The sequence below is a fragment of the Sminthopsis crassicaudata genome, chromosome 3 (assembly GCF_048593235.1).
Source record: "Sminthopsis crassicaudata isolate SCR6 chromosome 3, ASM4859323v1, whole genome shotgun sequence".
Classification (NCBI taxonomy): domain Eukaryota; kingdom Metazoa; phylum Chordata; class Mammalia; order Dasyuromorphia; family Dasyuridae; genus Sminthopsis; species Sminthopsis crassicaudata.
In genome coordinates, this window is record NC_133619.1 from 385,520,461 (window position 1) to 385,544,347 (window position 23,887).

At 33.9% G+C, this 23,887-nt stretch overlaps 1 protein-coding gene across 3 annotated transcripts in view; it reads left to right on the plus strand.

Annotated features, from left to right (window-relative positions):
* ARHGAP15 (Rho GTPase activating protein 15) overlaps positions 1 to 23,887 on the plus strand; it is an 818,431-nt gene that overhangs the window by 110,024 nt on the left and 684,520 nt on the right. For all 3 annotated transcript variants that reach the window (XM_074302035.1, XM_074302034.1, XM_074302036.1), the window contains exon 3: positions 3,035 to 3,103. In XM_074302035.1, coding sequence (XP_074158136.1) covers positions 3,035 to 3,103 — 69 coding nt within the window. The remainder of the gene's footprint in view (positions 1 to 3,034; positions 3,104 to 23,887) is intronic.

Below are 23,887 nucleotides of genomic sequence, written 5' to 3' on the forward strand. Positions count from 1 at the left end.
AAAAGCACTTTGAATTGTGACCATCAGCATAAAACTGAATTCATTTGCTTTCTTAATATTAGAATCTTAGTATCTAAGTTTCGATTATATTTTATTTCTGATAGAATTAAATGATAGCTTCTTAAAGATAGATCAACTATCCTGCTGATGCACCCTGTGAAGTTCTCAATATTCATTTAGCAGTTTCTGAATTTTCCCATCATTTTTTGTCAGTCTTGATGTTTGTATTGTTCTGGCTCAGATGAGCATTTCAGTGGTTTACACAAAATCTCTGAAAGCTGCCCACTCCTTTTCTGCTCCACTATTTGTAACTGTGTGTTGGCTCAACTTACCCTCCAAGTTAGCAACCAACAGTTTCCCCCTCAGAGAAGTACTCTAAAATCTGCTGACATTAATTGACATTGTCTTGGGACTGTCGCTATTGCTGCTTGTGAATATTAAGCTTGGAGAGGATAAGTCTATGCTCAGTTCAGCACTCTGCACCACACATGGCCTTGGTCACTCTTCCAGACTGTCTGTCTCCTCTTCTTACAATCACATAGTCTATTAAATGCCAATGTTTGCTGCCAGGGTGCATCCATGTATTTTTATTCCATTTGGGTAAACAGAATGCAGAACTGATGATGAGATTACAAGATGGACAAGTCTTCAGTAGTAAATGATCACTACTCTTGTTGTTTCCAACTCCATTCTTCTTAAGGACCCCTTGCCATGTCTGGTAGTCTGAGCCTACTCTAGCATTAAAGTCGTCCAGAATTATGAACTTGTCCCCTTTTGGCATCTTGATAAAAAGGGTCTCCAGGCTTTCTTAAAACTTCTTTCACCTCTTCAAGGCTCATATTAGTGAGAGCATAGTCCCTACTTGTAACATAATGTTTTCCTGTGAGTGACAATCACATTATCATGGGCCTGTTTTGGAAGGTATACAAACTTTTTTACTAAATTAATTTTTATTGCCAAACAGCTTCATAGTTCTCTTGTTTCCTGTGGCCACTCCAGAAAAACGTGTATCCAGCTCTGACTTTAGCAAACTGGACTTCATTTGCCAACCTTGTTTTACTCAGGAAAAAAGCCAAAGTAGAGGAAGTGTTTGGTGCATGATAAAGTAGAGGGAGTGTTGGTGCATGATTTCTTGTTTGCAGATGACTGTATATTCAATAGAGCCTCTCAGACTGGGGTGTAACAACCTATGGATTGGATCTCTGCTGCTTGTGCTAATTTTGTCCTAACAATTAACACCAAGAAAGGACACCATCCAAACGTGGAATCATTGCTTATATATAGCAAGTGGAGAAGTTTTTAATGCTATGTTATGTGCAGTTACCTTGGCAATATACTTTCCAGGGATGCACACATTGATAATGAAGCTGATGCTTGCATTTGCAGAGGTACCTCTGTGTTTGGGAGGCTCTGAAGGAAAGTGTGGGAGAGGAGAGGTATTAGGCTGCAATCTACAGACGCAATACACTGACTTCATTGTTGTTTGCCTGGGAAACCTAAACAGTATATACCAGCATCTTGCCAAGAAACTTAATTTCTTCCATTTGAATTAATCTTAGGAAGATTATAAAGATCACATGGCAGGATAAGATAGGAGACACTGAACTCCTTTCTCAAAGTAAACTGCCAAGCATTCCAACTCTACTGCAGAAAGCACAACTCTTTGCACTAGTCATATTGCTCAAATGCCAAATGTATATCTGCCAAAAAGTCTATTTTATAGAGCGTTCACACAAAGCAAGTGCTCACAAGGTGGTCAGAAAATCAATACAAGGATACTCTCAAGAACTTTAGAACTGATTGTATGACATGGGAGACACTGACTCAGGACTGCCCAGCTTGATGTGCCCTCATCAGGAAATGTCCTGTGCTCTGTGAGCAAAGCACAATTGAATTGGCTTAGGAGAAATGTGAGAGGCACAAAGTTCAAGAATCTAGACCAAATGTTCATACCTGACCTGTATCAGAGCATTTCAAGTTCATGTTAGTCTGATCCACCATAATAGGACATATTAACTTAACTCTAACATAGTCATATCTCTCTTTGGACAACAACCATCCAATCAACCTTTATCTTTTCTGTTGTTATCATTGAACACCTAGGTCACTCTCCCTTCTCCCTAATAAGGGTTCAGGAAATGGTTCACAGATGCATTTTCTGCTGCAATCCCTCCCTTAGCCTTTGAACATGCTGCTCCTTATATTCTTTAGCTTTTATAGCCTTTATTTATAATCTGCCTCAATCATGTATGTGATCAGTCACTTCTACTGTCTTTCATTTCCTTCTGCCTCATATACACACCCTTTATTCAGTCAGTTAGTTGGCAAGACCTGACAATTCTATCTTTTCAATATACTGTACATCCACTTCCTATCTCCTCTTACAGTCAGTCGTTTCTAGCCTAGAATTGTAATAGCCTCCTCACTGAGTTTCTCACTTCTTCTCTTCTCTCTCTAATCAATCCTCTACATAATTGATAAAAAAAAAAGTCTTCTTAAGAAGAGGTCTCTGCAGACCACTACGCTTTTAAAAAACCTTAAGTGATTGAATTCCTTGTATGGTAAAATGAAAACTTGGCCTGAAATTGAAAGCTTGAAAAAAATCTTGTTTCTGCCCTACAGAATTGCTTCAGTAGAATATAAGCTACCTGAGTGAGGGAACTTTTGAATTTTTCCTCTTCATAGTCTATCCAGGGGAAGAGAAGGAGATAATTATTTATGTAATATCTAAAAAGGGTCAGGCATTATGCTAAGAGTTTTACAAATATTACTTCACTTCATCCTCAAAACAACCCTGATATTGTCCCCATTTTACAATTGTGGCAAATAGAGTCTTGCCTGGGGTCACATAGTTAGCAAGGAATCTGTATATAAACTCAGGTCAACCTGACTTCAAGCCTAGAGCTCTATCCATTATGTCATCTAACTGTCTTCTACATAGCATAGTGCCTTTTATATAGCAGATGCTTACTTAGTCTTTGTTTAAGCAAATTGAACAGAACGGAATTGACATCTAATATCAATATTTCTGCAGATCTCTCGGCACAGAAGAAATCATTCTCAGCACCTCTTAAAGGATGTCATTACCCCTCTGGAACAATTGGTAAGCATTTACATTACATTAACAGTTGAATTCTGATATAGTTATAGCAAAGTGCCATTTTAGATAAATTAATAAAGAATTTAATATGCTGTATTTTAGTAATAGAAACATTAAATTTTTTATATGGTCTTAATCTGGTCTTTCATTCATAAATAATATCCCCATGGCCTTTATGTCTTTTTAATTTTCACTGATCTCTGTGATTCACTTAACAGTGGTCATCAAATCCCTCTTTTAAACCCACTGATTCTTTGATTTGATGATAATTCACTATTGTGAATAATTTCCTACCTTTCTCATTGTTCCTTCTTTTTTTGTCTTAGGTAACTGCTATGCTCTTTTATCTTTTACGAGTAATATCTGAAGCTCAGGATATGGCTCTTCTTTTTTTTTTCCTACAGTCTCATAAACAAAAATATATTTACAATGTCTTCAAATATCTCTATTCTAATGACTCCTATTTTCTCTGTTGAGCTTCAACCTCAAATTATATTAGGCATTTTTATTTTGATATCTTTTATTCACTTCAGAATTAAAATATATGATTAAGTATTTTCTACCATTAAAAGAGAAGGGGAAATGATATGGATAAGACAGTAATACAATTGAATAAATTTGGAATTGATTAGATGATCAACCTCAAAAGATCTTTTAAATGAATTCAATTTCAGCATGACAAGAGAGGTCTCCAGAATCTATACTTGGCTATACAGCAATATTTTTATCAATGATTTGGGGAAAAAATGCAAATGTCTCATCAAATTTGTAGATGATAAAAAGTTGGATAGAAGGGATAACTAACACATTGGATGACAAAATCAGTATCCACATGCTTCTTGATAGACTAATACATTTGGCTGGTTATATTAAGATTAAATTCATTAGAAATAAATATATATAAAATATAAAAAATAAATATCTTGGAGTTTTAGAAGGACATAAACAGTATGATATAGCAGCCACAACAGCTAATGCAGTCTTGAACAGCAGTAAGAGGAGTATAGCTTTTAGGAAAAGGGAGGGGAAAGTCACACTGGAGTCTGATCTTTCAGACCTTGTCTAGAATGTTGTCTTGTGAAAATGAGAATTATAAAAAGGTTACAGGGTTGTTTGAGGAGGGCAGTAAGTAACAGGATACTATTGACCTTTGAGAGAAAAGTTCGAGACCATATAAGAAAAATATGAATGTTTCCTTGCCAATAATGCAGTTGAATACAGACATGGATAAGCTGGATTTTATCCAGAATGGGGCAACCTTCTGATTGTAAAGAACCTCGAGTCCTTGTCATACAGGCATGTTTAACCTTTAAAAAATAGGATGAGAAGGTGCATTATAGTTTTCTTCATGTATATTAAAGTGTAGGCTGTGAAGAATGAATCAGATTTGTATTCTTTTACCCTAAAAGACAAAACAGGCTGGAAACTGAAGAGGCTAATTTAAGGTTGGTACCAAGAAAAACTTCTTAACAATTAGAACTGCCTCTAAAGTGAATGAGTTATTTTGAGGAGAGGAGTTCCTCTTTTTTGGTCTTCAGGCAGTTTGTCAGTCCATGGTAAGATATGTTGTAGTAAGGCTCTATTTCATGTATAATTTGGACTAGATAGTCTTACAAGTTCCTTCCAACTGTCAAATTTTGTGACTATAAAGTAATTTTCTTACCTCTCTCTTTATATTCAGCTTTATATTTAAACATCCCTATCTTTTTCCATGGAAAATACCACCCCCCTCATCTATATACCAGCTTAGAGTTAATTGACATCCTTGATATCATCCTTAATATCATAGGCCACAAAATTCTGTGGACTTTATTATGAATACCCAAATAAACTATAAAGGACATGTGAAGAAAGATGCTATCTGCATGCAAAGAAAAAAATTTAAATAGAAATACGTATATAGCATAAGTTGACATATATATGTATATGCATGTGTGCATATACAGGTATCTTTGTCTAATATCTCTAGGGCAGGAGAGGGGGAAGGAAGAAAGAAAAAAGAAATTTACATGATAATTTTATTGTACTTTTGAAAGGACGAGCAAATTGTACATAATAGATTTTCAATCTCATGTATAAGTAGCTTTTTATTGTACTATGCTATGGAAATGCTTACATTATTCCATAAATCAATTTTTTAAAAGTTCTGTGAATTTTCTATTTGAAATTCTTTCTTATGTCTAATTTTACTTCTTTTCCTATTGCCATCACTTTAATACAGGTTCTCAGGATTACTCATCTAAATAAAAACAAATGCCTTTAATTGGATTCCCTTACTTCACCTTCTCTTCTTTTAAAATATATCTTATATAGTATAGTATATTTATTCTCTTTAAACAATTCTTTCATCATATCATTCACCTTTTCTAAAATCTCAAATGTTTCTCCATTTTCTATCATGTCAAGTCTTAGCTCCACTATCTGGCTTTAAAAGCTCTTCAAAATCTGACCCCTGCATACTTTATTGGTCCTCACTTTTCACTTCTTCCAAATATCTACCCTTTATCTAGTTTTATCAGCTTCCTTACTATTTTCCAAAGTATATCATTCTCATTATTGTTTCCAAAGCTATCTTTGCATATACCTTTTTGTTTATTGTGTCACCTAGTATAGTTCTTTACTATGCCAAGTTCAGTGCTTCCCCCGAGTCCTATCGATTCCTACATAAATTTAGCAAATACTACACATTATTTGTTAATGTGTTTTGCCCTTTAATTTGACTTTAAGGTTCATGAGGGCAGGAAATCATGTCCTAGTATATCTTACTATGCCTAACAGACTACACAACACATCATAAAACACTTGATTGACATAATAATACTACATTTGAAAACTTAGAAACAATGAAATGGTTCACCTTATTTTTAGAATTTTCTTAATATCTTTTTAATAGAACCTAATCTTTTCTATATATCTGTCCTTTCAGAAAGCCATCCCTTTAAAACAAACCAAAAAAAGAGGGAGGAAAAGCAACTCAGCCATTATTTTTAGCATTCCACATCACAAGGGTGAGATGACTTCATATCTTGTGGATTGACTTGGTCATTTTAATTTTGCAGCATTCACCTTTATTTGTATTTTGATGACTTCCTATATATAGTGTTATAATTATAAGGGAAAAGAAAGAACCTCAAATAGAACAAAAATGAGGGCCTACTTGGGTGAAGGCTGTTCTAATGTATGTCTTAAAAGGAGACAGAAGAGATATCCCTTCTCACTCCCACCTCCATTTTTCCAAAGGATACTTTTATTCTTACCAGGAAGGGAAGCAGAAAATTGGGGCCTGAATTTCCTTAACTGTAAAACTAGGACCATAATATCACCCACCTACTAAGGTTATTAGTATTTGCAAAATTCTTGGCACAGTGCATGGTACAGAGAAAGCACTTAATGGATTCTTCTTTCCTCCTTCACTCCCTTCCTTCCTTCCTTCCTTCCTTCCTTCCTTCCTTCCTTCCTTCCTTCCTTCCTTCCTTCCTTCCTTCCTTCCTTCCTTCCTTCCTTCCTTCCTTCCTTCCTTCCTTCCTTCCTTCCCTCTTTTATTCCTTTCTTCCTTTCCTTCTTTCCTTTCTTATCATTCCTTCCCCTTCCTTCCTTTCCCTTACATCCTTCCTTTTTTCCTTTTTTCCTTCCTTCCTACCCTCCCTCCTTTGCTCCTTCCTGCCTTCCTTCCCTCATGTTTATCTGCCTAGTTTGTGAATTCCCTTTCTCCCTAAAATTTGCTACCTCCTCACCTACAGCATTTCATCTTTGCTTATCAATGTAATCTTTGAGTCGTGAGGTAGGTTGTTTTATTTTTTGTAATTGTTATCGAATAAAAAATAAAACATACAGGATAATTCATTTGTAAGCAAGGGAAAAAACACCCATGAAAGTTGCTAGGATGTAATTTTACTTTGGTGCTTTAGTAGATCTGTGATTTCATTCATTTACAGAGACAAATTTTAACTTCTCCATGTTGTTTTTCCTGTTATCCTCTCTTCATCACAGCATCTAACCTTTATATGGTGCTTTAATTTTCACAAAGTACTTTACAAATATCATCAACTCATTTTATCATCTATGATAAGTGATAACTATTAAGATGATAAGTGATGAGAACTTGAATACGGATCTTTTTGATTCCAGGTATCATGGTCTATCTTCTGTACTACCTACCTGTCTATATAGTTCTGCTTCATATTTTACTAAAATTTTCCCATAGAAGACCTTTCCACATAGAGTATCTCAGGTACACCAGCATACTACTGTGACTTTTCATCTGTTGTCTGATATTTGCTTTATATAATTGATCCAATAACTTTTCTACTTGCACATGATTAGTATATGAAATATCCAGTTCAACAACTTCTAGCAGAGTTCCCTAGATGATTGCACTGTTGTCTTCTTTTATTCAGAATACTCCTATCCTATTTTCATCTACAGCATTTATAATCAACTGCAAGAGACATTCAAATATAGGGTAATTTCCTCCTGTAATGACATTCATCTTTGAGACTGATCTAATAATGGTCCTGGGGTGATCAGGTGCTACTATTTTATGGAGAGGGATTAGGATAGCAATGAGTTAACACTTATATCCTATTCTTTTATGATCAGTGGCTGTTCATAGGAAGAAAACTAATTTTCCCTTTTTAAAAAAATACATTCCATCTTTTAGCCAAAAAGCTCACGAGAGACAGCCCCCTGTTTCATGAAAAGGAGAAGACAAGGTTTTGGACCACATGCCCTGCATGCTAATCATGGCACAGAAATAGGAAGATGTTCTTAAGAATTGCTTAATAGTCATCAGATGGTGAATTTTCCAAAACCTCATAATAAATATCTTCAAGTAGATATCTCCTCAGGCAGAAAAACTTCAATTTTTTTCAGGGCAATTGTCCCTTTCTTCTACCTTTCTTCTCCAGCTATACAGAGGAAAATAGTTATGTTCATATGACTTGAAATCTTTATCTTTCTTTTTTCTCCCTTCTTCCTTCTTTTTTTGTGAAAAGAATGTAAGAAATCTTGCAAATAACCCTGCGAGTCAAAAGAACATGGCAGGTTTTAGAAAATCCTCTGTTCCCCCCAGAGAAGGATGACTCAATGAACAGCTACCATGGCTTAGGGCAAAGTCTGCAGCTGCAGATTTCACCTTTAGAGCCTGATATCATTTTATGGATTAATTAATATTTGTGAAGGGCTTTGAAGTTGAAAGGCATTCAATATGTGTTACGTGTTCTTATTTTAAAACAAAAGACAGAATATTTCTCTGAAATAATGTATGATCAGGCCAGACTTTTCTTCAAATTTAGCAATTGCTAATAGTCTTGCTGTCAACTATAGCCATCCTTGGTAGTATCTGAGGGGGGAAAATGCTTTTCTTAGCAAGTCTTGAAGCTGACACATAGGATTATTGTTCTTGTTTAATCATTTTTAGAAGTGTCTGACCCTTTGTGAGCTGTTCTGGACAAAGTTACTGCAGTGGGTCGCGTTTCCTTCTCCAGCTCATTTTATAAATCAGAAAAAGGAGGCCCAGGGTCATAAATCTAGTATCTGAGGTCACATTTGAACTCAGATCTTCCTGACTGCACTCTACCCACTGTGCCATCTACCTGCCCCAAAGGGAAAGATAGGATTTCTAAAAATAGAGCAGTTTTAAATCCCCTTCCATCTCAGTTTTCCTCATTTGTAAAAATTTGTTTAAAGGAAATCTGTGTGACACAGAGGAAAGAACACTGGCTCTGGAATAAGCCTGAGTTCCAATCTCATTCTGTCATTTATTACTTCCTTGGGCTTGACCTGTCACAACTTCCCTGAAACTGTTTTTTCATCTGTAAAATGAAGGAGTTGCACCATATGACTTTGAGATCCCTGTTAACTCTAATTGTATCATCCTAAAATGATCTCTAAAATCCCACAAGGTTCTAATTATCTAATTAAATTCAATAAAATTTTATTTTTACTATGTATTCCAATTATGATGGCATAAACCTGAAATCAAGCCATGGGCTTTCCTGGATTCAGGAATTCTGAGCCGCAGTGCAAGATGCTAATCAAGTGTCAGAACTAAGTTTGGTAATAACATGGTGAGCATCCTATACTAAGAGCCACTAGACTTTCTTGAGGATTTTCTAGAGAGGAAAGGTAGAGAAGAAAAAACTGAAGTCTTTCTGCCTGAGGAGATAACTACTTGATGATATTTTTATGAGGTTTCTTGAGGTGACCTGGCCAGACAGAAAACAGAACAGGTTAAAGTTCATGGGCCAGTCAATAGGCCTTTGAACTTCCCAGGCTAAGTAAACTCAAGAGCCTAGTCTTTTTAAAAAGTGTTGACTACACTGACTACCTTTAAGATAATGTTTTAGGTACCTGGACTAGAAATAAGATTGTCCCTGCCTTCAAGGAGTCTGTATTCTAATGAGAAAATTAAATGAGATAATATTTATAAAATTGTTATCATAAGAGCAAGTCACATAGCAGGTGTTTAATAAGTCATTGTTCCCACCACCCTTCATTGAAAAGATACCAGATTGATTTAATTAGAATTGTACTTCTTTGCCTAGGTAAAATGGGCCATTCTTTGCCTCAATTTCCACTTGGTCTTAATCACTAAATGGTTGCAACTCAGGAAACCTGTTGAATTCTTTACCTTAAAAAGCTGAGGTTTCCCACTGCATCCAGGGCCATCTCTACTCATCCTGATCCATAGCTGGCCCCTGGACCCAGATGGCTCTGGAGGGGAAAGTGAGGCAGGTGATCAGGGACAGCCCTCCCTCACTTTGCCCAGTCAGGAAAACTGGAGTTTAAATCTAGCCTCACATATTTAATTGTTGTCCGGTTCCATTTCCTTATTTGTAAAAAAGGGATAATAAAAGCACCTGTTATGAGGATCAAACAAAATAATATTTGTAAAGCACTTAGAGGAGGGAAGTGGTTCAACTCTGACCTCAAACACTTACTAACTCTCTGACCCTCGGCAAGTAACTTTGCTAAAGTTTTCTCATCTAAAAAATGAATTAGATAAGAAATTGGCAAACCACTCTTTGCCAAGAAAATTCCAAATGAGTCAGGAAGAATTGGATACCACTGAAAAACAACTGAATATCAACAGCATTTATTATAGTGCCTGACTCATTAAGTGAGCATTTAATAAATATTTGTTCCCTTCCTTCCCCTTCTAATATGTATGTGATTAAGGGTTTTGTAGGGGTGAATATCAAAAATTGTTCATGTATATGTTTTGAAAATAAAAAGACATATATATATATATATTTAAAAGTAATATCAGAGGTCAGCTTTAGTTTTAAAAAAATCATTAGAGGGCTGACAATGTCAGTATGTCTGAAGGGATATGTGTGTGTGTAAATGTGTATGTGTCTGTTATGTATATATGTATATACATACATGTGGCTGTAATCTTATATATAATCTTTTTACAAATAAATGACTATGTTATCAAAAAGTATGTATGGGATTATAGCTTAGAATATGGGATTAATTTAACCATAAAATAGAAATGGATAACAGAATAGATTAAAAATCTGAATTCAATATCATATTGCTTTCAGGAAATACAATAAAAATGGGAGATATCTTCAGATAAAATAAAGAGCTGGAGTGGAATTTATTATGTAAAAAAATCAGGAATAGTGATCAATAGTGTCAGACAAAATTAAAGCTAAAATAGATTTAATTAACAGAGAAAAAATTTAAAAAACTATATTATGTGTCACCAATATTATTTTATGTTGTTCTTTTACATGGCTAATATAGAAATATATTTAACACGTTTGGACATGTAAAACCTGTATCAGATAGTTTGTTGTCTTGGGGAGGGAGGATGAAAGGAAGAGAGGAATAAAAAAAAAACCAAGATTTTAAAAAAACATAAGAAAGAAAAAACAAATAAAAATGAAAATAGTATGATTCAATCTGTATTCAGTCTTCATAGTTATTTTTCTGGCTTTTTCTCTCACAAAATTATTTTGTATCATTGTATTGCTTCTGACTACTGCCTTTTAAAATCTGCCCTTCCTTTTATCACAATCTCTTTCTCCTAATTCCCCATTGAGTATATAGATTTCTATATCTAATATAATCTACATAAGTACACACAATACATACATATAAATATCTATCTATATGTGCACACATTAATATATACATATGTGATATATGTATGTATGTATATGCACATATACATATATTCTTCCTTTTTTGACCAATTCAGATTATCATTTCCTTCACCATTTCTCACTTTACTGCAAAAGTTCTTCCTTGGGTATCTCTTTTATGTGAGAAAATTGTCCCCATTCTTCATTTCGATTTCCCATTCTCCTAGTGTTTCCCTCTTTCTCAATAATTCATTTTTAATATAATCCCAACATAATCTATCCCCACCTATTCTGTCTATGTAGAGTCCTTCTAATGATAAGGTTCTTTGGAAGTATATATATCATCTTTCTATAGAGAAATGTAAACAATTTAACTTTTATTCGTCCCTTATGATTTTTCTTAAATATTTACTTTCTTTATGCTTCTCTTGAATCTTGTACTTTTATCTTTTCCTGAGGAATGCTTGAAAGTCCCTCATTTTATTAAATATCTACCTCCTCCCTCCCATGAAAAATTAGTGTCAGTTTTGGTGGGCAGATTATTTTAATTGTAATCCTTTGCTTTCTGGAATTTCATATTCCAGAATCACATTCACATGCCAGAATCACACAAGATGTAGCACCTACTATATTAAAAAAATGGAGGGAATTACATATTCCATGCCCTCCTCTTCTTTAATGTAGTAGCTGCTACATCTTGTATGATTCTGGCAGTGGCTCCAAGATATTTGAATGTTTTCTTTTTTGGCTGCTTGGAATTTTTTCTTTATGATGTAGAAACTCTGGAATTTGGCTATAGTATTACTTGGAATTTGCATTTTGGTACCTCTCTAAGGATAAGAGTGTTGGCTTCTTTCAATTTCTATTTTACCCTTTGATTCTAGGATATTGGGGCAGTTTTCCTTTATAATTTCTCTAAATATGCCATCTAGGCTCTTTCATCAATCACAGCTTTCAAATAATCCATTTTTTTCTTAAACTACATCTTTTCAATCTATTTTTCAGGCCAATTACTTTTCCAATGACAGATTTCACATTTTCTATTGTATTATTATTATTATTTTATTTAAATATTATTTTATTTGTTTGACTGTTTCTTGATAACTCTTAGTTATTAATCTCCATTTGCCCAATACTCATTATTTTCTTTATTGAGTTTTGCACTCCTTTTTTCATTTAACCAATTTAATTTTTTAAGTAATTATTTTCAAAAATAATATTTTTATTTCTTTTATTATTTGATCATTCTGGTTTTTTAAAGTGTTATTTTCTTCATTTTTTTTCCTTTTTTACCAAAGTGTTAATTTTATATTAATAATTTCCTTGTATATTTTTTTCTTAAATTGTTAAAATGTTATTATTTATATAATTGAGCATTTTAAATAATTGAGTTCTGACTTCTGTTCTTCCTATCTAGATTTCCCCAACTTGTGTAGATAAGAAATGTGACATCAATTATACATGTGAATTCATTCAAAGCAAAAATATTTCCTATTAGTCATGTTGCAAAAAAAGCAAAAAAAAAAAAGTGAAAAAATTGTTTCAATTTACATTCAGATTCTATCAGCTCTTTCTCTGGGATAATATTTTCATCATAATTTCTTTTGAATTGTCTTGAATTACTGTATTAATCAGAATATCTAAGTAATTTAGTATTGATCATCATATAGTAATGCTGTTAACTGTGTACAATATTTTCTTGGTTCTACTTACTCTACACCAGTTTACATAAATCTTCCCAAGATTTTTCTGAAACTATCTTTCTCATTCTTTCTTATAGCACAACAGTATTCTATCACAACAATATACCACAATTTGTTTAATCATTCCCCAATTAATGCGCATCCCCTCAATTTCCAATTCTTTTCATAAGAAAAATAGTTGCTATAAGTATTTTTGTACAGATAGCTAATTTTCCTTTTTCTTTGATTTCTTTGGGATCTGACTATAATAGTAGGAGTGATGAGTCAAACAGTATGCAGTTTTATAGACCTTTCGGCTATAATTATAATTGCTCTCCAGATGATTAGATAAGTTCACTACGTCACCAACAGTGCTTTGGTGTGCCACTTTTCCCACTTCTTCTCCAAAATTTATCATATTCCTTTTCAGTCATAGTAGGGTGTGAAATGATGCCTCAAGAGTTGTCTTAATTTGTATCTTTCTAATCAATAGTGATTTAGATCATTTTTAAAAAATATAGTTAGGGGTAGTTTTGATTTCTTCTTCTGAAAACTGTCCATATCCTCTGACCATTTATTAATTGGATAATGATTTATATTCTTACAAATTTGACTCAGTTCTCTATATATTTAAGAAATGAGATCTTTATCAGAGAAACTTGCTGTCAAAATTTCTATCCCCATGCATTTTCCACCTTTCTTTCCAATCTTGCTTGCATTGGTTTAGTATAAAAGCTTTTTTTTAATTTAGTGCACTCAAAATCATCCATTTTATATCGTGATCCTTTCTATCTCTTATTTGTCCATAGATTCTTCCCTTTTTCATAGATCTGAGAGATAAAACTTTTGATGCTCTCCTAATTTTATCTCACTTATTTTCCTTTTTTTTTTCTTTTTCCACTTTTATTTAAATTTTAATATATCTTTTGACTCTTCTAGGAAGCCTTGTTGAGTCCAATTCATGTTTTTTTCCTTTAATGTTTTGATTGTAGCAGTTTTGATATCAGTCTTCTGAGTTTGTCTTAATCTTCTCTGTCAACATTGTAGCTTTTTATGGTCAGGTTCTTTTTGTTGTTGCTGCTGTTTGCTCATTTTCCCAACTTATTTCTTGATTTTGAGCTTCATGTTAACATTGGGATCTAATGGACCAAGAACAAGCTACAGGATTTTTTTGAATTGCTCTTTTAGGAAAGGTATGGTCAGTGGTCCCTAGCAATCACAGGCAATATTGCTCCCCACAGCCCCTGTTCCCTTGGACCACAAGCAATATTGCTTTTCAGGATCCTTGATCCCTTGGAACTGCAAGAACTCTTCTCCACTCTAACTGGGACCCAGAAGTGAGTATAGGCAATGTATTTACCTCAAAGGGCCTTGTCCTGTACAGAGTGCTTGCCCAAGGCTCTCTTTCTGGCCAGTTCCCTGATGACCTTACCATCTCTGATTTGAGAGCTCTCAAAGCTACTTTAAGACAAATAGCTTGTGTTTCTGCCATGTTTGCTCTGAATTGTCCACAGACTTCTCTCTCCAATCTCCTAAGTTGTTTGGGGGACTTGAAAATGTCTTAAACAACATATTATTGACTCTTCTTCTCCAGAATTCAATTTTAGGTATTATTTCAAAGTTTTCTAGAAAGGAATGTTGGTAGAACTCTACTTCTTGCCTCCTATAACTTTCTAAAAATGTCAGTTGTTCTTCAAGTTCCTACACTGCAGTAACTCTCTATGGAAGTGATTCTCAAATGGTTTGTCACGGGGTTCAGATTGCAAACATTTATCAGATGAATAATAAAAAAAATGCAACAAAAGCAATAAAAGACAACTCTTTTATGAATCTTGGCAGTGAAGGTAAGGGAAGATATAAAATGATATAGTTTGCGGAGATGATGGGATTAAATTAAGAGTTGTTGTTTATTTTGTTCTTTTTTTCAAGGATAGGAATTTGGACATTTTTAGCGGGTAGCAAGCCAGGAGCCAGTAGATAGAATGAGACTGAAAATAGGTTTGAAGGAATGATGGATAAAGCAGCCTCTTGGAAGTCATGGGAGGGAATGAAGCCAAATCTAAAACAACAATTAACCTTGACAAAGTGAAAACACACCAACATAGAGACTGGTAGATTACAGTAACAAAATTTATTTCCTCTTTTTTGTAGCATCAAAGTACCATAACTTCTCCTTCATTAGGTACTTCTCCATTTGCAATTAATGTACAGTGAAAGTAGAAGCAACTAGCAAACCCAGATATTGAGCCACCCATTACTTCCTTTCCCATTAAGTTATAAGAGACAATTAAATTTCCAGTAAGATGTGGCCCAGGACAGAAATGGGTGGGGCATTATCCCTGAACATCAAACTAAAGTTCTACATGTCTTAAGCAGAGATGCAAAAAGACACTGAGAACAGTGGAAAGGAGGATTTAAAGAGAGGATAGATGTAGAGAGAGCATCATCCCACACTTCATAAATCAATAACAAAGAAAGGTACCTTCAACTGTTGTTTACCTCTTGAACCAAATCTCTGATTGTCTAAGTTACCATTCAATGTGGTGGTAGGAAAAAAAATGTAGCTCACTGGTTTAAAAATGAAAGCCTCATTAAAAAGGCTCATAAGGGCTTCTTAGACATCAAATAGCTCTTCCAAAACAACATTTTGATGAGTTAAGGCTAAATGAGTCAGAAACATACGGATTAAATTTCCCTTGAAATACTCAAGGGTTTTAAAACGAAGGAGGAAAGCACTTGGCAAAACACAATCAGCGCCTTGCCAAACCCAAAACATTTGAAAAACGGCTCAAGACATTTTGCCGAACCCTAAAGCCTGCCAGGTTCTCCCATCTCTGGCTTTAAAATAATAGACTATGAGCAAAAATCTATTCTCAACATACGGACATCCAGTAGGATCTACTGGCATATACCTGAGCTTTGGATTTAACACCATGTCCTCTGTAGCCTACCTTGGACAATCCTTTGTTGAATATTTTGGCCCATATGGCACAAAATTCTTCTTCATATTTTCCAGATTCTTTTTCTGAGATAACCTCTGTCACTTATTAAAGAAATTAGTATTCATTTACTTTTATTTTTCTTCAGTTCATGCAAAAATACCCACACTTCATCCTATTTAAACATTAAGTCTAAAGAATTATGTTATTATATATGCCTTTAATGAACTGGACTTTATTTTTGAGTGAAGAGGAAGATTGATACAAAAGTATAAAACTTTTTTAAAAGGACCTTATTGTTTATGTACAGGAGCTCTCAATGCTTCTTTTGGGAGGGCTTTGTTTTTGCTTGCTTGTTTTAATAAAGGAGAGTCACCACCACTTCCAAGCCATACACCTGGCCAGCATAGCCAGAACAGCAGGAGAAACAGCTGTAGAGAAGGGCAAGGAGGAAACAAAAAAACAGATAAAAACAATGGATCAAAAGGCAGGAGAGGAACAGCAAGGAGCAAAAGCAACAGCTGAAAATGGAGCCACCTGCAAGGCAATGAAAGAGAGGAGGGAAAAACCAACCTTTCCTGGGATCCCTCTGGAAGAGTAAAGACAAGGAAAATATGAGAAAGAAAGTATAGAAGTAGAGTTGGAACAGAATGAAATAACTTCTCTTCCCTTTCAATTTCTTTATTATATTTGATTATTTCTTTATTTTAACTAATTACTCTAAATGAGAATATTAGAACAAACCTGATCCTGTCCTTGAAATTGAGACAATTTAAAAATATATATATGGATTAAAAAATATCTAAAGATTTTCTACAGTAAGTATCAGAATGATTCCTAAATAAGCTTAGGAAACTTTGTGGTCTTATTAAAGCTCATTCTAACATCTTTCCTATAGGACTTAGAGACTTGGGGCTGGAATAGGTCTTTTGCAGGCTGTGAGTATAATGTTGAATGAATGGGTTTGAGTGAATTGGGAATGGGGTCATAAAATTTGATCTGTCTGACTCAACCAGGATCCCCTTAATGGTAAACAATGGGGCAAGATTGGTATTTCTTGGTTCCTGTCTATCTCAGTGACTTATTACAAATTAGATAGAACAATATATTTCTTCTACGTCATTTGATTGCAATTGGTAGATATGGCCTAATTGCAGGATTTATAGACAATTCAGCTCAGCACTAAAAATACTGGCCTCAGCCACAGTCTAAAGAATAGTTTTAAAAATGTGTATTGTGTGAGGAGAAGGGCTGGCAGGCTTTGTTTTATTTTGTTTTATTTTCCCTTTTTTTTCTTTTATTCGATCATATGCAAAGTTACAGAGTACTGCCAGAGATGTTGGCTTGAAATGAAATGGAACAAAATCATTTTGATATTTTTATTATGGCTAAAACCCTCATCCCCAATACATTCAATGAATACTTATTAAGTGCATATTATCTGCAAAACAAGAGCTAAATAATGTAAAAGATAAGACAGACAGATTGACAGACAAATTATCTTTAAGGGATTTATGACATAATAGTAGTGATAAGGGAATACCATATAGCTATAGTCAAATAGACCATAAGTGTATGAAATGCTTAAAATAAAGTGAATTTTTCTAATGGAGTAGAAAAAAATTCTAGTTTGAAAGATCAGAGATGGTATTGGCATTTGCCCTCAGTCTTTAGAATAAGGATGGGAAAGACTTCAATAAGTGGAAATGAGGTAAGCACTTAATTAATGGGATTAAAAATATCTGACAAAAGCATACTTTATTCTTCTATTCAGTTTGCTATTTCTCAGGCTAATTACTCATTTCAGTAAAGACTTTTGCTTTACTAAACACATTAACATAGGAATATATACTTTCATTTCACAGAAGTACTTGCATTTTGAGCCTTTCATTCCAATTCAGGAAATTAATAACACCTTAAGAAACATTTTGTACTGTGATCAAGAAACAGGATCTTCAGTAGATAAACAAACTATTGCTTTTGGAAGTAGAAAGCTAATTCACTGAATTCTTTTTTTTTTCCTCTTTCCTTAGATTTTAGCTAAAATTTAATTTTCAGTCCAATTGATGAGATACACACACACAAACACACACACACACACACACACACACACACACACCCATACTTTTATTACTGCTATATTAATTACAGTTACAAGACAGAAAAGAATTAACTATTTGGTAGAAGTAATATATTAACAGTGACTTAGAAACCAATTAAATATTCAATTTTTAATATAATTGTCCACTAGCATTAAATAGGGTTTTTGAGAACATCTTTTGACCCTGAAGTGCAGAAAGAAGATAATTGACCTATATGATCAGAAGTCATGGATTGTACTCAGCTGTTTCAGTAATTAACTGGGTGACCTTGGGCATGTTGTTAATTCTATTTAGTTTTAGACTATATGACATTTAAGATCCTTATCAATCCTGCAATTGTAAGCCCATGTGGGGTAGAAAACTTCAAAGAGCTGAGCATTAAAATGGTCCATTTACCTCTAGATAACTTAAATCTGCTCTGGAGTAAGCTATTTACTTGCAGAAGAGCAAAATGTAATGTTTCTGGGTGAATGATAGCTGAAGAGTAAGGGAAGGCCCATTTATGTGGTTTATTTGTCCAACATTATATTAGGTAGGGGTCCTGGCCTAAACACAAAGAGAATAAGGTTCAATCCCTGCTTTCAAGGAGGTTAGACTATAGCAGGGATGACAAAATTGGCAAATTTTAGGCAAACAATTTGAAAACTATACTGTCGCCATTTAGAATATAAGTTTATAAGAGGAGTTCAGAGACCCAGAAACTTCCTGTCCACCTATCTACATACTTTTCCCCCTGTGCCTGAAATACAGTCTCCTCACCTCCTGCTTAAAATCCCTAGTTTGTTTTAATGCTCAGAATAAGCACTACCTTCTAGAGAAGGCCTTTCCTGAAAATCTATGCTACTAATACTTCTCTAGAATTATTTTGTATGTATTTGTAAATGTATATGCTGTCTCTCCCAGTAGAAGATAAGGATAAGAATTCTCATTTTGTCCTTATGTCCTCAGGAACTAGAATCTTGTCTGTCATAGTAAGGATACATTTATAAATGTGTTTGATTTATTATTATAAATGTGTTTGATCAATGCATACATATATTCAAAGTATAATCAAGAAACTTTTATTATATACTATATAATATATACACACATATATATACAATATATATATACATATATATATATATATATACACAGAATGTCCTCACATAGCAGAATTCCTTAATATTAACAGGAAATTATGAATGTTTATCAGCTTAGATTAGGCTTTCTGTATGTGACAATTATGTTTGAAGAGTCACTGTATATAACAATGAAATATCTATTAGAATTGTATTAAATAGTTGATGCTATCATGCATGTTGGAAATATCTATTCATGACCAGTAGTCTTTCCCACTTTATGTATAATTTGAAGAATCTTCTTTTTATCTTTGTTCCCTTGAAACTTGAAATCAAAGGTTCAGTCTCACCCCAAAAGACCATTTTCGTTCTTACAGATGCTCCCTGGGTTCATCTATATGCTACTATAGCTTGTTATTATCTAAGCCTGCCTTTTCCTTAATGATTGCCCTCACTTTAATTTGATATTCATTAGCTGTTGGGAGATCCTGATGTCGTCCATTCTTCACATATTCTTCTCAGTAGAATTGTGTTGGCAGACTAGCTGATGCCCAAGACTTCATAGTTAGCAATCTTGTCCTGCCACTTAGATCAAATAGACTCAATAAGGGTCATTCATGAAATGGCTCAAGAAGCCAATCCAGATATTTGATATTAGGCCATATCTCATAGTTATACAGTAGTATAAAACATACATGTCAAACTCAAATGGCCACTAATCCATACATAAGTAACCCTGTGGACCACATACTGGCTTAGTTTTAAAATGTAATATTATTTATATTTCATTGTATTTTTATTTATTTTCTTAACTATTTCCCAATTACATTTTATTCTGGTTTAAGTTACTGAATATAGACTGCCTGTGCAGTTTCATTTTGGTCTAAAATAGGGGTCCTTATTTGTGTGTGGGTATGTGATAGACACCTTTGGAAATCTGATGAAGTCTAATGTTACTGTAGTTTGTTGAATATGTTCATAACTGAAGGCAAAGCTAAATTTAGATTTGAGGTAAATGAAAATAAAGATGGGATTCTTTACTTCATCCATATTCAGAGACATTCTGAATTATATGCATAGACCTCTTAGGGGGAGCGTCTGAGGAGCCAGCTTAAAAAGCTTTATTTAGTTTAGTATTAAGTTATATAGTAAGTGGATCTAATTTGGTGTTTTAAATAACTTCCATTAGGATAAACATAGTGAGGATTTAATATAAAGAAGCTGCTAGAATTACTGAGACTTATATGCCTAAACCAATCAACTATGATGCTTGTTTTTCATATCAAATCTCTCCTTTTCTTTTTTTTCTTTTATTTTTTCCCCCGAGGCTGGGGTTAAGTGACTTGCCCAGGGTCACACAGCTAGGAAGTGTTAAGTGTCTGAGACCAGATTTGAACTCCTGAACTCAAGGCTGGTGCTCTATCCACTGCACCACCTAGCTGCCCCCAAATCTTTCCTTTTCTTAAATAGAATTTAATATTCCCCAATACAATAGAAATAAATTATAATTCGACTTCCTGGTCTTTTAGTTTCTTTCTGGCTTTAAATTCTATAGCTATGTATTTCTTGTGGTTTTATTATAATTTGTCTTCTTTCCATAATATCTTCATATACCATATTTTGGAATTGTGTTTATATGCCTTTTCAATTTGTATACCTTGAATACTCACTTTCTCCTTCTTACACTAGCTTGTATCTCATATTTCCTTTTTGGAGCAGGAAAGAGACCTCTTGCTGTTTCCTTGCCCTGTCAACACAACCATGCATGGGTGAGAACAGAGACTAAAGGAAATCACACTGTGTACAACCTTATTTCCTTACCTCCACAGAATTTTTATTACAAGTATGTTACTACAGTTAAATGAACCTGAAGATTAGCCTCACTAGGATATTCATAAGTTATATGCAATCCAGGAAATATAAATTGAAGTGTGAATGAAAATCTAAACACAGTGATCATGACGACTCCTTCCAACAAGAGCTCTAAGTACTTCTTTTCATGTTTTCATAAAGAAGTTACTATAAACACCTCAATTCCTTCCTCCCCTTTCTCTTCATCTACCATTTTCCCATCAGTCAATATTTGTGAAAAATGAAAGTTTTTTTTTCAAGATGGGATCAGTAATTTTTTTTAATGAGTTATATATTTTTATACTTTTCTCTATAAATCTAGATTTTGATACCTTCAGCTTCTCTCCAAATGTGCTTAAATTGAACCAATGTATTTTTCTGTGGTTACATTTCACCATATTTCAGCAAAAAAGGCCAATCTTTGTCTCCATTGTGTTAATTGTTGATCAGAATAGATTTCCAGAGAAGTCCATGAATAAGATATATACACTGTCAGGACCAATAAAACTCTCTGTTGTTATAAAACAACTCAGAAAATGGCTATTGGAACTTGTGGGAAGTGAAGTCAATATAGAAAGACCCCATGTTAATTTTATGAAACCATCTTGATAATCATTATTATTAGCAAAGCAGCAGAGTATAGGAAGAAAAAAAAAATTGTAGAGGGCCAGAACTCTGGAGAAGTATACTTGAAACAAGGTGTTAACTCAGTGGAATTGATGAGATGATAGTTCTCTAATTCACATATATATTTAGTACTTAGTATGGTGATTCAATGATTCTCTAGTTCACACATAATCACTATGCTGTAATGATGTAATTGTAAAAGGGTATTTAAGGGCTGAGAAGAAGTGGAAAGGGAACATTCCATCCTTGACCAGCTTCTTGGTGGCTTTCCTGCCTTCATCATTTCTCCACTAAGACCAAGAACTCGGGCTGATCCTGAGGACCTCCAGAAAGCTAGCCTGAACATTATATAAAAACAAAACAAAACAAAACAAAACAAAAACACAAATAGACATACACTAGAATTGGAATCCAAAGAACTGGGTTCAGATCAATTGTAGCTTTCCTATATGTGATTTTAATTAAGCAAGTCACTTAACAATTCTAAGCCTCAACTTCCTAAACTGAAAATAAAAATTTCAAATAATATCTGCATTACATAATAATATCTGCGTTATTTCTTTGCCATAAGGGCCATTTTTATTTTTAAAAAGTATTTTGTAACTATAAAGCCATCATCACAATTATTATTAGGGCTAGGCTTATAAATAAATTGCCTATATCTTTACTGTACATTTATGTCTTCCTTATTCTATTATAACCCTTAGTTCAAATATTTTTTACCTATTGCTTGGGCTAATAATTACCTCATAAGTCAGTCTGTTGCTATCATTATCTTCCCATCCTCTATACTACAATGTAAATATCTTTCTAATATAGAGATTGACTCACTATGCTCAAATATTTGCTCAAGATCCTTGGATGACTTTCTTTTGTCTACCAGGTAAAGTACCCAAAGCTTAGCCCATCATTCAGCAGCTTTTACAAGCCTGGCTCTAACTTACCTTTCCATGCATATTTTCACATACTGAATGAAATCCTTGTCCTTCTGCATCTTATATTTTTGCCTCTGCACACACTTTCCCCCATGGCAATAACACACTACCCTGCCATCCACATCAACTAACAACTTTCTCATCCTTCCAAAGCAGTGCAATCTTAGGACTTTCTAACCTCTAATATGTACTTAACTCATACCTTTTTTTTTTTTCTTTATAATATCCCATTTATCCTGTACAATGTTTGTACATATTTATTTACTTATCTTCTTTCCTATTTGATTGAGAGTTCTTTGAGGGCAGGAGCTATCTTTTATCTTTTGTGAATCCTTAATGCTTAGCACAATGTTTGGTACATAGTAGATGCTTATTCAATGTTTATCAATTTATTGTTTTCTAATTAGTATCATAGTGATGTATCTATTACTATATACAATCTTTCCCCTTCCTCCCTATTACTGTATTTTTCTTCAGAGTACAGATTATTTTTCATCTCAGCATCCTACTATCCACAGTATGGATAATTTTTGTTATTGTTTATTCATTTTTTAGTTAAGTCTGACCCATTTTGAGGTTTTCTTGGCAAAGATAGTGGAGTGTTTGCCATTTCCTTCTCCAGCTCATTTTATAGATGGGAAAACTGAGGCAAACAGAGTAAAGTGACTGACCTAAAGTCATATAGCTAGTGTCTGAGACCAGATTTGAACAGACTTCTAGGCCCAGCACTCTATCTACTGAAGCACCTGACTGGCACAGGTATGAATGGTACTTTACATATTTCAGGCAGTTAATAAATGATTGCTGATTTGAATAATTCATTGCAGAGCAGAATGTCCAAATATCTACAACTACCTATCAGATGGTTTGGTAGTATGGTGGATAGAGTGCCAGACCTAGAGTGAGGAAGATTTACTTCCTAAGTCCAAATTTGTCCTCACTTACTAGTTAAGGAAACCTGGGTGTTTCACTTAATGTGTTTGCCTCAGTTTTTTTTAATCTGTAAAATGAACTGGAGAGGGAGATGGCAAATTATTCCATTATCTTTGCCAAGAAAACCCAAAAAAGTGTCACAGAATCAGTCACAACTGGAGAATTACTGAAAAACCACTACCTATGAAAGAGCCTGAATCATTTGAAATTCATTCCTTTGGACTATTATATCCTAGAGGGAAATTGGTACTCATATTGAAATAAAAAAAAATATTAAGCTATTTCAGAATTTTGCAGTGACTCTGCTAATGTAGTAAACTTCAGAAATTAGAAAGAATTATTGAATATCAAGGAGTATAGTATCAAAGGTATAAAAAAGGGAAACAATAAATATTGAAAAATTAAATACTGTCTCATGAAGAAAGAAGCAATTTTTTTTTAAATGGAAGACTGCTACTCCATAAGTGCATATTTATTAAGTAATTATTATTTTCAATGCACTGTATTGATATTATAAAGTGCAACTAAAGTAGGAAGGACTTGAAATATCCAATTATCAAA